The sequence below is a fragment of the Ambystoma mexicanum genome, chromosome 1p, assembly GCF_040938575.1.
Source record: "Ambystoma mexicanum isolate Mex_15411 chromosome 1p, UKY_AmexF1_1, whole genome shotgun sequence".
NCBI classification, from domain to species: Eukaryota; Metazoa; Chordata; class Amphibia; order Caudata; family Ambystomatidae; genus Ambystoma; species Ambystoma mexicanum.
This window is the reverse complement of record NC_090921.1, coordinates 961690464-961703870: the sequence shown is the minus strand read 5'-3', so window position 1 is coordinate 961703870 and position 13407 is coordinate 961690464. Positions and strand designations below refer to the sequence as shown.

Genomic DNA, 13407 nt, shown 5'->3' with positions numbered 1-13407 from the left:
TGCACATCTTGCCACGCTGCAAATATTTGGAAACGTCAATGGTAACTGTAATGGGTTACCACTCCTGGGAGCATGGTATCTCCCAGACTCGTGGCAGTGACCACGTGACTGCAGTGAATAAAAAAGAATGAGCGGCCTGCCGCTCATTAGACCTGGAGTAACTCAACACAGTGGTCTGTGTCGTTATTGCCAGTGCCATGCTGGTGCTGCGAAGCTGGTTGAGGGCCTGCCATGCAGGGCCCTCCACTAGGACAGTGCCCCCTGCAGGGCAACACAGTCCCTAACTGCCGCTATCCGAGTTGGTAGAGCCCTTGCTGGGCAACTCTACTCCTGGGCCCCGCAGAGCCCCTGCGGGGCAACTCTGTTTTGGGATGCCAGTGCCCCTGCTGGGCAAAGCCGTCTTTGTCGTTTGGTCTTGGCCTGGGTGCCCCCCAGACCACGAAAGAGCCTGTGTGCTCATGGGCTGGCAGGGTGCCCCCTGCCGTGGCATGATAGCTGGGTGCCCCGAGCCTTGGTCCGCCTGGCCTGGGTGCCAACATAACAGTAACAATGAAATCTAAACAACGAAAAACATGTTGCCTACAGATGACGGCAGGCCAACGTTTGCAATTTTGCATCACATACTGATAACAACGCAACCATTTCTGCCCGACAGGAGAGGCCTGCAGTGTCATTTTCAGAAGCCAAAAAGGTGACCCTTAAAGAGTCTGCCATAACAAACACAATAAAAGACTCACACCCAGTCGCAGAATCACACACACACACTTACCTTCAAAAGGTCTTTTCCTGCTTGTGGCTTCCCAACATGTCATTCCGAAGCTGGGGAGGATGGGGAAAAAAACAATTGTTTGGTTAGGGCTAGAATTTTAGTTGAAAACCACGACTTGACTCATGGCCGAGTTTGGAGTTAATGCAGCTTTAGCACAATTAGTTTTTGGAGCATACTGTAGGCGTTCGTTTATGATAATGCGCATACAGTATGCCTAATGTACACCTGCTGCTCTTTTGGTTGGACGTGCAGCAACAGAGAAAGAATTCTGTAAAAACAAAAATCTGCAGGAGCTCATTGTCTGCTGAAAAGCCATCACAGTGGCTGGTGGCTTAATGGGCCTGGTGGGGGAGGCCACAGGTCGCTGCCAGTCCTGCATTTGTGCCTGGGCCACCTTCTAATGTCACCCCAAATACAAATGCCTAGAATTAGTTTGCGGGGCCCTACAGAGCCATTTTACGAGATTTTGGGGGCAGGGGCCAATTTTGGGGCCTCGGCCAAACCAATGAAATGAAGGGATCATGCTCTACCCCAATTCGTCACAATCTCAACCCGTAGCCCTTGGGCACTTTACAAATCTAATAAATAAATAGATAAATAGATAAATAAATAAATAAATAGCGAGAACTACTACTCCGCTAGCAATTAAAATAGGCTTGACGCCCCAGTCCCTTTCATCCTGTCTGGAATGAGAATAACAAACAAGCAGCATTCCAATGGCAATGTTAGCAGTATAAGATGAGGGTACTTTCGTTCTGGCATAGATAAAGGACACATTTTAACAATAGCAGCCAAAATAAACCAGATACAGGATAAAGATCAGTAGCCAAATGAAAAAGGTATATTTAGCCCAGCATAGACAGCAGCCTTGTAGAATACAAGTGCTCCAGCATTCATATAGGAGGCCATTGGGAAGCAACGAGGAAGGCTCGAGTGCCATAGCACAGATAAAGGATACACATTAGAAGTCATCAGGACGGTGCATGTCCCCGGACATAGAATGATGTTGGAAGAGGGCCAAGGATTTCACGCAGTGTTGCCATGAGTGAGCCAAGAAACAAAAAATGGCTTTGTGGTTCGCAAAAGACCAATGGACACTATTATTCTATATGAAAAACACAATAGCCAGTTAAAGGTTTTACCATTAATGAGGATTTTTTGAAGAGTGTACCTCGAGATTTAAATCACTTTTAAGTGATGACAATTGTGGAATATTTAAGGACCAGCAATGTTGACAGTTTAGGCGCTATGAGATTAAAAGAGTTGGCGAGGGTCAAAAGCGTTGGTTAACTCGTGAAGCTGGGAATTTGAGCCCACTCTGCAATTTCTGCACTTGACCACATTGTTTCCAAGTTCTTCTTGTACAGAAATGTGCAATTATTTATGAATGTTTAACTTTCATGGATTCAAATAATACCCTCTTGCGTAGACCTTACTTGGAAAGTACACAGATCACACGATAAACCAGCAGGACAATATATACAAAATGAATCCTTATAAACACGGTTTGCAAAAGGAGAATGAATGCAACGTTATCTTCTCCAATATAAACGGAAGTCTTTGCGTACCAGAAAAATTATGTATGGAAGCCTAAATATCTCATTTGGGGTTTACTGCTGTATTTTTTATGCAATACTTTATTTTTGGACTTCAGCCCATAAAAGAGCAGCCACGATGTCATACAGAAGTAAAAAAGGTAAAATGCAATACAACATGCAACTATAGGATAACATTAGGACACGATACAAAACATTTCTTTTACATTTTTAAAACACTGGTTAAAACTGCTTAAAATACAGGATTAGAAAAATGAAAACTAAGCAGGTACACAGCCGTGCTTCTCACCTGCCAAGCTAGCGTGGGCCAGACAACTAGAGCCTGCAAAGACCACGTCCCTAAGGCATGTCATTTTCAAATGTCAAGGGTGTCACTAAAAGAACGAGCCTGATATTTCAAATAAGATCTGGGGGATGCACCCTTCCGTAATGATTTATATTTTGGAATATCAAAAAGGCAAGGAGTCATGGTTTCTATTGCAGAAGGACAGACTGGGCAAGACTTTGATGAATTCTCCGGAGTAAAAGCAGCGTTATGAGCAATATAACCAGGGCATCTCAATAATGAGACCGAATCCTTCATTTTCTTCTCAATAAGACACCTCATGTCCGTTTGATGTCATAAACAATGCCCCCAGTTATGCGGACGTCTTTGGCCGGTAGGTGGGCTGAATTTAACGCAGAAAGCATTGATGACACTTGACGGTACCAGACCCAGGATTTCCCTCCTGTGGTATTTAAGACATCCCAGAGCGTTACTTTGTGATGGGAGCGTTCGGCAACCTTCTGTAAATGCAGCCAATGGAGTGCAGGCTTGCTTAGTGCGGCACACTCTATAGATCGCAGACCGACCTCAAGCTCTGAGGGGATACTTGGAGTGCTCTGAGGTAAAGCAAGGATACGTTTTACGAACTGATTTTCTGATTTGGTTAAGGGGTCGAGGCTACAGGTTCCTGAGAGCTCACTCCCGTAAAGTGCGCCGGGAATTGCCTGTGCCTTATACGCCGCAGTGGTGTGAGGGGTGACCGATTCCCCAAACGGGAATTTAAAGGAATACGTGCATTTCCGCATCGAGTTAGTGTAAGTTCACTTTTGGCCAATCCATGTTATGTCATTTTGGAACCTAATGCCCAAGTGGTCATGGGAAATAACCTCTTGGCGTGTAACCCCATCCATCGTAATACTGGCCCTACAATTATACGCATGGTGGCAAACCATCACCATAGCTTTTGGCCGATGAATGCTAAGGCATCTATTCTTGAAGAAGTTTGAGACAATGGCCCTCATTCTGAGGTCGGCGCTGACCCGGAACCATCGAATCCGCTGCCCATTACAATTCCCGGCAGCACAGGAAGTCAGGCGGCGGATTTGGTAACTACCCATTGCCGTGGAGTCGGGAGACGGAAGCACTGGTGCTGATTCTTCTGTGAAATGTCTTCCTGCAATGGCCGTTGCCCCAGGTATGTCTGACCTTGCCGGGCGCAACAGCCCCTGCAGGCAGACTCGTAGTCTGGAGGTTCGGAAACAGGTTCCGGAGCGCCACACTTGGAATGAGGCCCAATGTCAAGCTGTGTATAAGAAGGGCATCATCGACAACAATAGAATGCCTATCCTTTAATTACCTCGGGAGCATCAACACATGGGTGATAGTTTTTCATTTTAATTATTCAAGTACACTCAACAAAAACATCTGTATTAAAATATGATGTAAAGTAACATGTCTATTTCTACAGCACACTTTCACCCCAGAGTGGGGTGGAGGGCAGAGGGGCGGGTTGAGTTTATGGAACTGGCCATAGATGCTCCACCTGCTTGTGGTCATTATTTGACACAGAGTTGCAGGTTCTTCTCCACGATGTGAAGGTGGAGATTTGAAGCTATTGAAAAAAGAACACTGTTCTTCTGTGTGTCAGATCAGCAGACCTGGAAATAAGCTTTAAAGAGGCCTGTGACATTTAGCTTTTTTTCTCTCTCTCTCTCTCTCTCTCTCTCTCTCTCTCTCTCTCTCCCTCTCCCTCTCCCTCTCCCTCTCCCTCTCTCCCTCCCTCCCTCCCTCCACCCCCCCTATGTGGGTCCCCGTTCAGTGAAATGATCGACATGAAAAGAACATGGGCTAAACAATGCCATCCGAATGTCAGAAGCCACATTTTGTGACTGCATACAGTAAGACAAGATGATCTGTGCAGGATGTCAATATCATCTGGTGGCAAAGCCAGCATATGAGCATCGACACTATGGTTCCACTGTCTGAAATGTGACTACCTAATCAGCCCTCCCGCCACTCATGCATTATGCTCTTCATTGGGGTTGCCCACTTTTTATGACGCTTGAACCGCACCATACTAATGATATGTCTGGCGCTATCTGGTGCAGGTATGTTGTTTTATAGCACAGGATGTATTAATGTCACCAAAGTTCCTATATTCATGTTTATCAACCATCGAGAGATACAAAACCGATTTTTGCTTGCCAGGATTTGGGATGAAGATCTCTTCAACAAGCGCTTAAAACACTGAGCTGCCTTTTGAACTATCTTGAAACTAATACCTATCAATATGCATTTCAACTTCGGTTATTGCATGTGATCAATATATCCTCAAAGAAAGATGAAAATGCTACAAAAGCTGTGCTTTGGTGAATGCACAAACTGCATGTACTAGAGGGAACACACAATGAATCACAGATTTTAGTAGTCACCAACACATAATACAGATACATGTGTCGTTTATGTTTTTTTTTTAAAAATGGGCACTGGCACCTTTGAAACAAGCAGCCAGGTGGAGGCCTGGGCGCAGCATTTGTCCCTTTTGCCCTCCCATGAAGATGTCTCTACATCCCTGGGGTGCACACTAGGACTATGCTGTGTACTTGTGCCAGTGGTTGGGCACTGCTTGTGTGCCTCTGAGCAAGTGGCACTTACCAAAAGGCTGGGGAGAAGGCGTCTCAAGGCAACAGGGCCCTCAGGTACGAGGAGCGTGTGTGTGCGTGTGTGTGTGCGTTGGTAGGGCTGCAGATCAGACTGTAGTTTTCCTGAGCTACCCTACCCCATGCATTCAAACTCTTGGCCTTAGCCACTAAGCATCATAATGCTGAAATATCCATCACGCTCATCCGGTTGTAATATTTTATCCCATTTTCTTGGTCCCACTTTAAGATTCATTGAACCTACGTTTGTGAACATGTTACATGCCATATTGTTGCGTGAGTAACGTGCACCTTCCTAAAATGGACTTCCCAGACCTGTTATCTGCCTTTACTGGTCCCAGATCTATTGCTTTGCAGATAAGAAGGTCAACCCAGGAGTGCGCTCAATGGACAAAACCCAAGGTACTTATCTGGCAGCATCTCATGGCTGCTGGCCCGGAGGGTACTAAGATTGAATACATCCTGCCTACTACAGGGGCCAAGGGCCAGACTATCTATGGTGGCCCTGGGGTCTTTTCCTTATGCAGCCCCTAGGTACTGGAATGCTGAGAGCGTGTAGTTCACTGGCTGTTTCCAGACGTGGCTCCCTGAACTCCTCACCAAGACTCATCACTGATCTAATCTTAGATGACTTGCTCTGTCTTGTCTTCTCTAGCGCCACTCTGCCAGCGGGCCTTTGTTTGCGCTATAAAAATAAAATAAAGATACATGCATCATCTTCCTACATCCAATAGACTTAAAGCTGAAGATTTCCCAATGTTTCTATATGAAACAAGTGTCCTGCATGTTGTTTTGTATTACTCATTTCGTTGTGTGGCCTGATCACCACCTAATGAAGAGTTCTATGCGACTTTGAAAGCTAATGCATTGTGTAATGTGACATGACTGGTTATTTATAACGCGCACGAACCCAGGGATCGAACCCGTGTTGCTCTGTGTTGTCTTGCTTCCAAGGGGAGAGCACGTTGCCCCTGATCTATCCTCCCGATACAAATCTCATCTCAAAACATAACATTTCAGTTCGGACAATGAAAGGCATTACAACTTGGATCTTGTGTCACCTGACCTGCGAAAATCAACAGCTTGCATTTTGTTTTCATAAACAGAGCATTATCACAACTGACTTCAGTCCCGGAAGACTAGTGTAATTGCATATTTGTAAGCAATGCTCCTGCATTAGTACTCATACATTTGGGAGTTTTGTGTATCACCCTAAGGTTGACATGGCAGCCACCTGACCACTTATGTACATGAGTGAAAAATGACAACAGAATTTTAAAAGGCGTCCAATACCACTTCACACTGGAGAGAGAGAAACACGACAAGGGTAACAAGGTGTGGGGGTTGGGGATGAGGCAGGCAGCTGATGTCGGTTTAGATTAGCGTGATTGTTTGTAGGGGATCAACCCGTACAATGGTTTGTGGGTAGAGATCAGGGCAGAAAGCGCGGGCGAGCGTAGGGATTGGACCAATCTGTCCACGTGCATGGACTAGGGATAGGGGCCAGTGAGTGGATTTCAATGGTTCACTGCATCATACTGTCACAGTTGCCCAATCCTGGCTTCAGCTGTTCAATGGAGAAGTGATGTCAACCCCCTCTGGGGTGACACAATCTGGAAACGGGACAGCTGAGTTCTCCAGATTGATAAAATCTGTGTTGTTAACTGTGTTGGGGTTCACAATGTAACTGTCGGACTCACTATGATTTTGGAGGTGTTTCTCGATGGAAATACCACATGTGGTGATACCATTACCGCAAGTGGTATTTGGGAGGGTGCATGATCCACTGCGAGTTTGCCACCACAGGAGCAGTGCAAACATCCCGAGCATGCGGTATATCGGAAATGCGGTTTCTTTTTCCAGATTTCCAGATTTTCAAGACTAAAAATAAATGTGCCTCCATGAAGTATGGAGATGCAGGCTCCTGGGCCAGCTGTCCATTGGAGAGCAGGCACGTGACCTGCAGCTCTCCCATGGGAAAATGCACAGAAGGGTCAATAAAGATTCTTCTGAGTAGGGTGTCTTCCTCTGCCCCTGTTTCAAACATATAAAGGGAAATACTTGCCTTTTCCCATTGCAATGCCTAGAAATGCCCCGGCCAGCCTTGGTTGTGTGCCAATGTGCACACTAATGGAGCAAGGGCGTCAGGATCTGTGTATCTGATGTGTACTTTCCGATGAGCTCGGGCATCACATTTCTCCAGTAAAGTGAAGGAGAAGCTCTGAGACATCCCCTCACCTTTGGGATTAAAGCTTTTTGGGAGCGTCTATGCATTTTGGAGCCACACATTTATTTTATCACCACTTTTGTGTGGTGGCACATTAATGGATTATTTCAACTCCTAAATCGGGCAGTATGTTGAGGTAATACACCCAAATCATGCTGACAGAGAATTGTATAAACTGGCATTTTATGAAAAGACTTCCTGTTTCTACGAATACTGACATGCTCACAATGAAGCCTTGTTTTGGAGGACAGACTAGATTCCAACCGTGGACACTACTTTGTAAGTTTGAATTTTTATCCCATAGCATTCGGCCCAGGATGCTATAACGATTGTGTTTGAAATCCATAAATCAACCGCCATTAACTGGCGATAGGTCTATTTCTATGTTAGCAACTGCATGGCTGTCCACTCTTGGACCTGGAGGGCACCAAGTCAATTTAAGAACCATGACGTATTTCAGGAAATCAACAGAGTCCACATTCTTTTTTCTCCTTGTAAAGACTGGAGGGGGGGGGGGGGTTATCTGTACTCCTGCCCTCTATATGGCAGAGTAGAAGCACAGAGAACCCCAGCCAAGATTCTCTATTGTTGATAGCAATGGACGAGCAATCAATCCTTAACTCTCAGGAGGTGATGCAGACTGGTTCTTAAGTACAGTGTAGTCCCCAAGCACCCACAAAGGAATGTCCACACATTAGTGATAAACACTGTTCTTTATATAAATAAGGCCTTGATTATGTACACATACAATTACACACTTTGAGCTCAGGCAATTCTAAAATGATAAATATATACAATCTCTATGTGGTACGACAATTACTTCTTTGATTCCATTAAAATGCATCAACTGTAGACAGTTTCAAAATGGCATACAAATCAATTAATAAAGTGAATCAACAATAGACTGGAGGAGGGAAACAAGCTGGTTAAATAATTGCCAGAATGCTGGGCCCCTACCACTAGGCACAGTTCTGTGTGAGGATCCCCCCACCTGGACAACTTGCAAATAAGGTAATAAACAAACCAAGTCCATATATTGTTTTAGCAGAGTCGTATTTCCTTCTATAATTGTTCTACCACCCCAATGTACCTGGTATAGCAGATTTCTTCGATGGGTTCTTGAGTGACCCCCTTTAAGGCAGGAGCCACAGATCGTCGATAGTCCTCGAAGAAGGTGATTCTTGGCATTGAGAGTCCTTGATGAAAAGGTTTGATGGTGTCCAGGCAGCAGCTTCGGTCCTGGCAGTGCTTTCCGACGATCGGTTGTGGACGTCCTGTGAAGACAAGGACGTGTGGTGTACTTCTGCGGTGATAGTTCGTTGCCGCAAAGAGTCAATGAAGAACTTCGGCCCAGCAAGGGCGTCGGGTCGTCGCTGTCTTTGTGGTCTTCGGATGGCAGGAAACCCACCGGCGTATTCTCCTCAGTTCGTTTGCGACCTTGACTTTCTACGGCGGGACAAAGCAGTCGACGGTGCTGAACAAGGCAGTCCTTGATTCAAAGTGTTCTTAGGCAAAGGTGGAGTGTTGCGGCGCCGGTCGTCGGCAGCACAGCGTCAAGCGGTCCCCGCTTCTGGCCAACATGGCTTCGATGGGCTTCCAGCGGTTACGGCAATCCCCCGAACCCTGGTCGAAAGCAATGGACTTCGATGGCCTGGATGTCCCGGTGCTTTACTTTGAGATTTCTCGGCGGTCCCTGTCTCCGGTCGACAGTCTTTGGAAGGCTGGCTTCCAGGGCGCTTCGGTGAAGATTAGCGGTATGCACGATGTTCCCTCGTAGCTCGGGAAGAGTTCTTCATCCCAGGTCCTCTCTCGGATCAGTCCTCAACAAACTCGACAGCTTTCGGATCGGGTTGAAGCAAATGCAGCAGCAAGTCTTCTTCTTCCAGCTGGACTTCAAGGATAAGCAGCAAGTTTCAACTTCAGCTTCTGAACAATTTCCATCAGTGAGAGGTCCCCAGATATACTCTTTGGTCTCTCATTTACTCTGCTGGGTCACACTCAGGCAGCCAATCATTCATTGGATTGGGACAAGCATCCAGCCATTCAGCACTCCACAGTGCATTCATACCAGTTTCGGGCAGGGCTGTCTCAGTCTTTGTGTCACATACCAGAAACCAGACATCCATAACATGAAATGTATATTGGTCACACACTCCATTCACCCAGGTGCCACCCCAAGGGTGTACCCACAACATACAGTCACTGGGAAGGCTCCAGCCAGTCTGGCCTGGATTTTCCCACAATACCATATATGGAACTTCCACCCAACAGCCAGTCAGGGGAAGGGACAGTGTCAGGGCTTCCCAGGACTTTGGGAAAACAAGGTAACAGGCAATAGCAAGCAAGAGGCCACAGGGGCCATCTTGTCTCCTATCAGGAATCAAGTGATTCCAATGGCAGGTCCTGGGTATCCCAACATGGAGGATACTCACAGCACCTGTCAAATTCAGCATGGAGCTGCCACCAGCCCATACCCTGCTCTGTGGGCCACACACGAGTGCACTTAAACATACACACTAGGGATACAGGGTTGTACCCCCACCCCTGGGTGCCATAAGGGTATCCCAAGTGTCTGTTCACCAAACCAAAAAGAGGAAGAGCTGCATTACCAGAAGTCCCACAAGGACTCCTGTGCAGAAAATAACACAGAACACACATGATAAAAGGACTACAGGACAAGGACATGGAGGCCCTGTCCCTCCAATGCATTTCCAGCATCACACTCCTAGCTTCGATAAGTTGAACCAAGAACTAACCTGGAGACAACCTGCTAACACAAAGATGACCACAAAATGGCGTGGTCATATTTTAGGATTGGCACCAACCTCTAATAGAGGCAGAGCTTGGCATGAAATAACTATGTCAAGCCTTCGCCTGAACTTTTGGGGAGTGCCTATCCTTTGTTCTTTTCTTAAACTTTGATCCTTGAGGACTCTGTATTGCAAAGCTGTGATTGGATGGTACCAGTATGATAAGGTTAGGAGCAAACAGGTAAGTCATTTCATTCAAAGAGGAACATGTCGTGGTGCTCTAGAGCTCAAACGAAAGCCTAACTTTGGAATCTAGCAATCTGAATGTACATCAATAACCTCAAATTCTTTAAACCAGGGGTTTGTAATAGTTAGACAAAACACTTAAGAACACATTTCCTCAGTTAAGAACTATAGAAATGATCCCTGAAAGCAATAGTTAGTTCTCCAGAAGCGTTGGGCTTCAAATCTATCAGCCGCAGCCAGCATATCAATGGTGAGGGATCATGCGAGACGAAGTCCCACATATCTGGAGAGCTGTAGGCCCCATAGTGATGCTGTGCAAGCCCTTAAGTACACCACCCTGCGCTGGAGCTGTGGCCTCTGCTTCCTACCTGCTAGCGCCAGCTGAAGACAACACACCTTGGTTGGAAGGGGGACTGCTGCACTTTCTGGTGCGTTGAACTCCAGTTCCCTGTCCTAAAGAGCAGGCGGACTAGCTGTGTCTCAGAGACTGCTGATGTGAATCCTGATTGGCTGATGCCTTTCAGTAATAGAGAAGTGGTCTGAAATGGATCACTTCCCTGTTGGGAGCACTTGCCGGCATCTCCAAGATCGTGTTGAGTAGCCAATGTTTTAGTACAGCGATACTAATTGCACATTTCTCAAGTATGGGCCCTGCACATCAATTCAAACAATGAGTTGCAATTGAAATAATTGCTACACAGGGGGACCTTTCCATTAACAGGAGAGGTGGGCTGCACGGCAGTTTGCCTTTCCACCGGGAGATATGGGGCAACGCCCCACACTGAGGCTTGTGCACCTTACAGCTTTCTCATAGCAGAGTGAGGAACACCTATTTATAGGTTGCAGATAGACCATAAGGAGAGGGATGCAAAAATCCAGTCGAGTAATTGCAGGAGGGAGGCGAGATAGTGAGGAGATGAAAGCATTGCTCCTGAGAGGGCAGTTCGCTAAAGACGTGGGGCTCCACTCTGCCTATTATGCCCATCTTCCTCAGGCATGCTGCTCTGCATTGAATCATTCACAGCCGCAGAAGTCAGCTGTGATTCGTCTGGGCGTGCCGCTATGCTGCCCTAGATACACATGCTCAGTAATATATTGTGGAGGGGGAGTTGGAGATGCAGAGCTGCCGGTTGGACTGAAATCGGTGACAAATGTGGCCGTTCTGTGGGCAGCAATAATCCCCTCAAGCTGGCAGGGATCCAGGTTATGACAAGTAGGCGGAGGAGTCGTGTCTCAGTCAGGCATCATGGACAGGACCATGAGCGGGCTTGCGACATCAGGCACTGGCAGCGACTGGGCAGAGCCAGAGGAAATTTCAAGCAAACCAACCACAAAGTCCTACTATCTGTCCACTCCAGGAGGGAGGACCACAGACAGCCACAGTCATGCCATCCAGGTAGTGCATGAGGCCGATTGGAGGTGAAGAAGCTGACTCTACTCCGCCGCCATTCACATACTCTGCTTGTTAGAACCGGTGGTAGAAATTTGACCTGCACAAGGAACGCAGAGGGCACTGGCCTGGCTTTGGCTGCCGTGTCTGAGCTTCCCACATTAGAGGGCTGCTGGTGCAAGGAACCTATGCATCCCATGCAAAGAGCCATTTTTGGCACAGCCTACCTGTATCTTTTATTTATTTATTTATTTATGTTGTACATTTGTAGGAAGCGCTGGTTGCAGAAGAGGGATGGAGGGGGGGTTAGGGGTGACGGAGGGGTCTTAGTTGAAGAGGAAGGTTTTAAGGTGTTTCCTGAAGGCGTGATACAAGGGTTCATTTCACAGATGTGGAGGGAGCTCGGTCCAGAGGGCTTGTGCATGGGCTAAAAAGCTTGCCCCTCCTGCTATTTTCCTGTTGAGAAGAGGTGTGATCAGACAGTGTTTGTAGGCTCAGCTGATTGGTCTGGACGAAAAATGTTTTCTTATAGTGTCAGTGAGGTATTGGGGAACCTCATTCATGATGCATCTGAAAGTGATTGAGAGCGTCTTGAATTTTATTCTGTCCTTAACAGGGAGCCAGTTTGCAGCCTTCCTGGCCTCCGATATGTGGGCATGTCTGTCAATGTCAAGTGCAGCTTGGAGAGCGTTGTTTTGGATAGTTAGGAGTGTATGTAAGTTTTTTTTCTGACGTTCCGCAGAGAAGAGAATTGCAGTAGTACAATTTGGAGCCTATGACGGCTCGAGCGATTTCGAGGCGGTTTTAGGAAGAAAGGAATGGTTTGCTGGCATTGATGAGTTTGGTCACGTACCCTGAAGAGGAAGCAATGTGGTTGACCTGGCAGGTCATGCTAAGTGCAGAATCCAAGTAAATGCCAAGGGTTTTAATGGACGATGCAACTGGTATGTTTTGAGCGTCTATAATGACTGATTTGTAGGCAGCGTGCAGTTTGGATAGGTGCACTGGAGTGCCAATGATGAGGAGTTCAGTTTTGTCATCGCTCAGGCAGAGGATGTGTGCGGCCATCCAGGATTGGATGGTTTCATAGATGGTGTTGATGCAGCTAAATTTCTGAGGTAGTCGCTGGAGTGGGGAATGAGGATATGTGTGTTGTCAGCGTAGTTCATGTATGAGATACCGAGGACATTGAGGTGGTTGAAAAAGGGGCTTGGTGTTCACATTGTATAGTGAGGGTGATACACAGGAACCTTGAGGGACGCCACAAGAGGTAGGAGTGGGGGTAGTGGATGCCTCCCCTGAGTATGCATCGAGATGATCTGTTGGCCAGAAATGAGGAGATCCATTTTGCTGCATCTGGCAAGAAGTGGGCAGAGGTGGACAGTGCTTGACATAGGATTGCGTGGTCTACGAGATCAAATGCATCGGAAAGGTGGAGCAGTAGGAGGAATGAGAGGGAGCCCTGATCACTGGCTGCATCAAGCAGGTTTTAAGGTCTAACAGGTTGTACCATGCCTGGACCGAAGCCTGATTGTCGGGTTCGT

General features: G+C 46.8%; 1 protein-coding gene across 3 annotated transcripts in view; it reads right to left on the bottom strand.

Annotated features, from left to right (window-relative positions):
- LOC138582350 (receptor-interacting serine/threonine-protein kinase 2-like) overlaps window positions 1–13407 on the bottom strand; it is a 252063-nt gene that overhangs the window by 111892 nt on the left and 126764 nt on the right. For all 3 annotated transcript variants that reach the window (XM_069653614.1, XM_069653596.1, XM_069653605.1), the window contains exon 6: window positions 770–819. In XM_069653614.1, the coding sequence (XP_069509715.1) occupies window positions 770–819 (50 nt within the window). The remainder of the gene's footprint in view (window positions 1–769; window positions 820–13407) is intronic.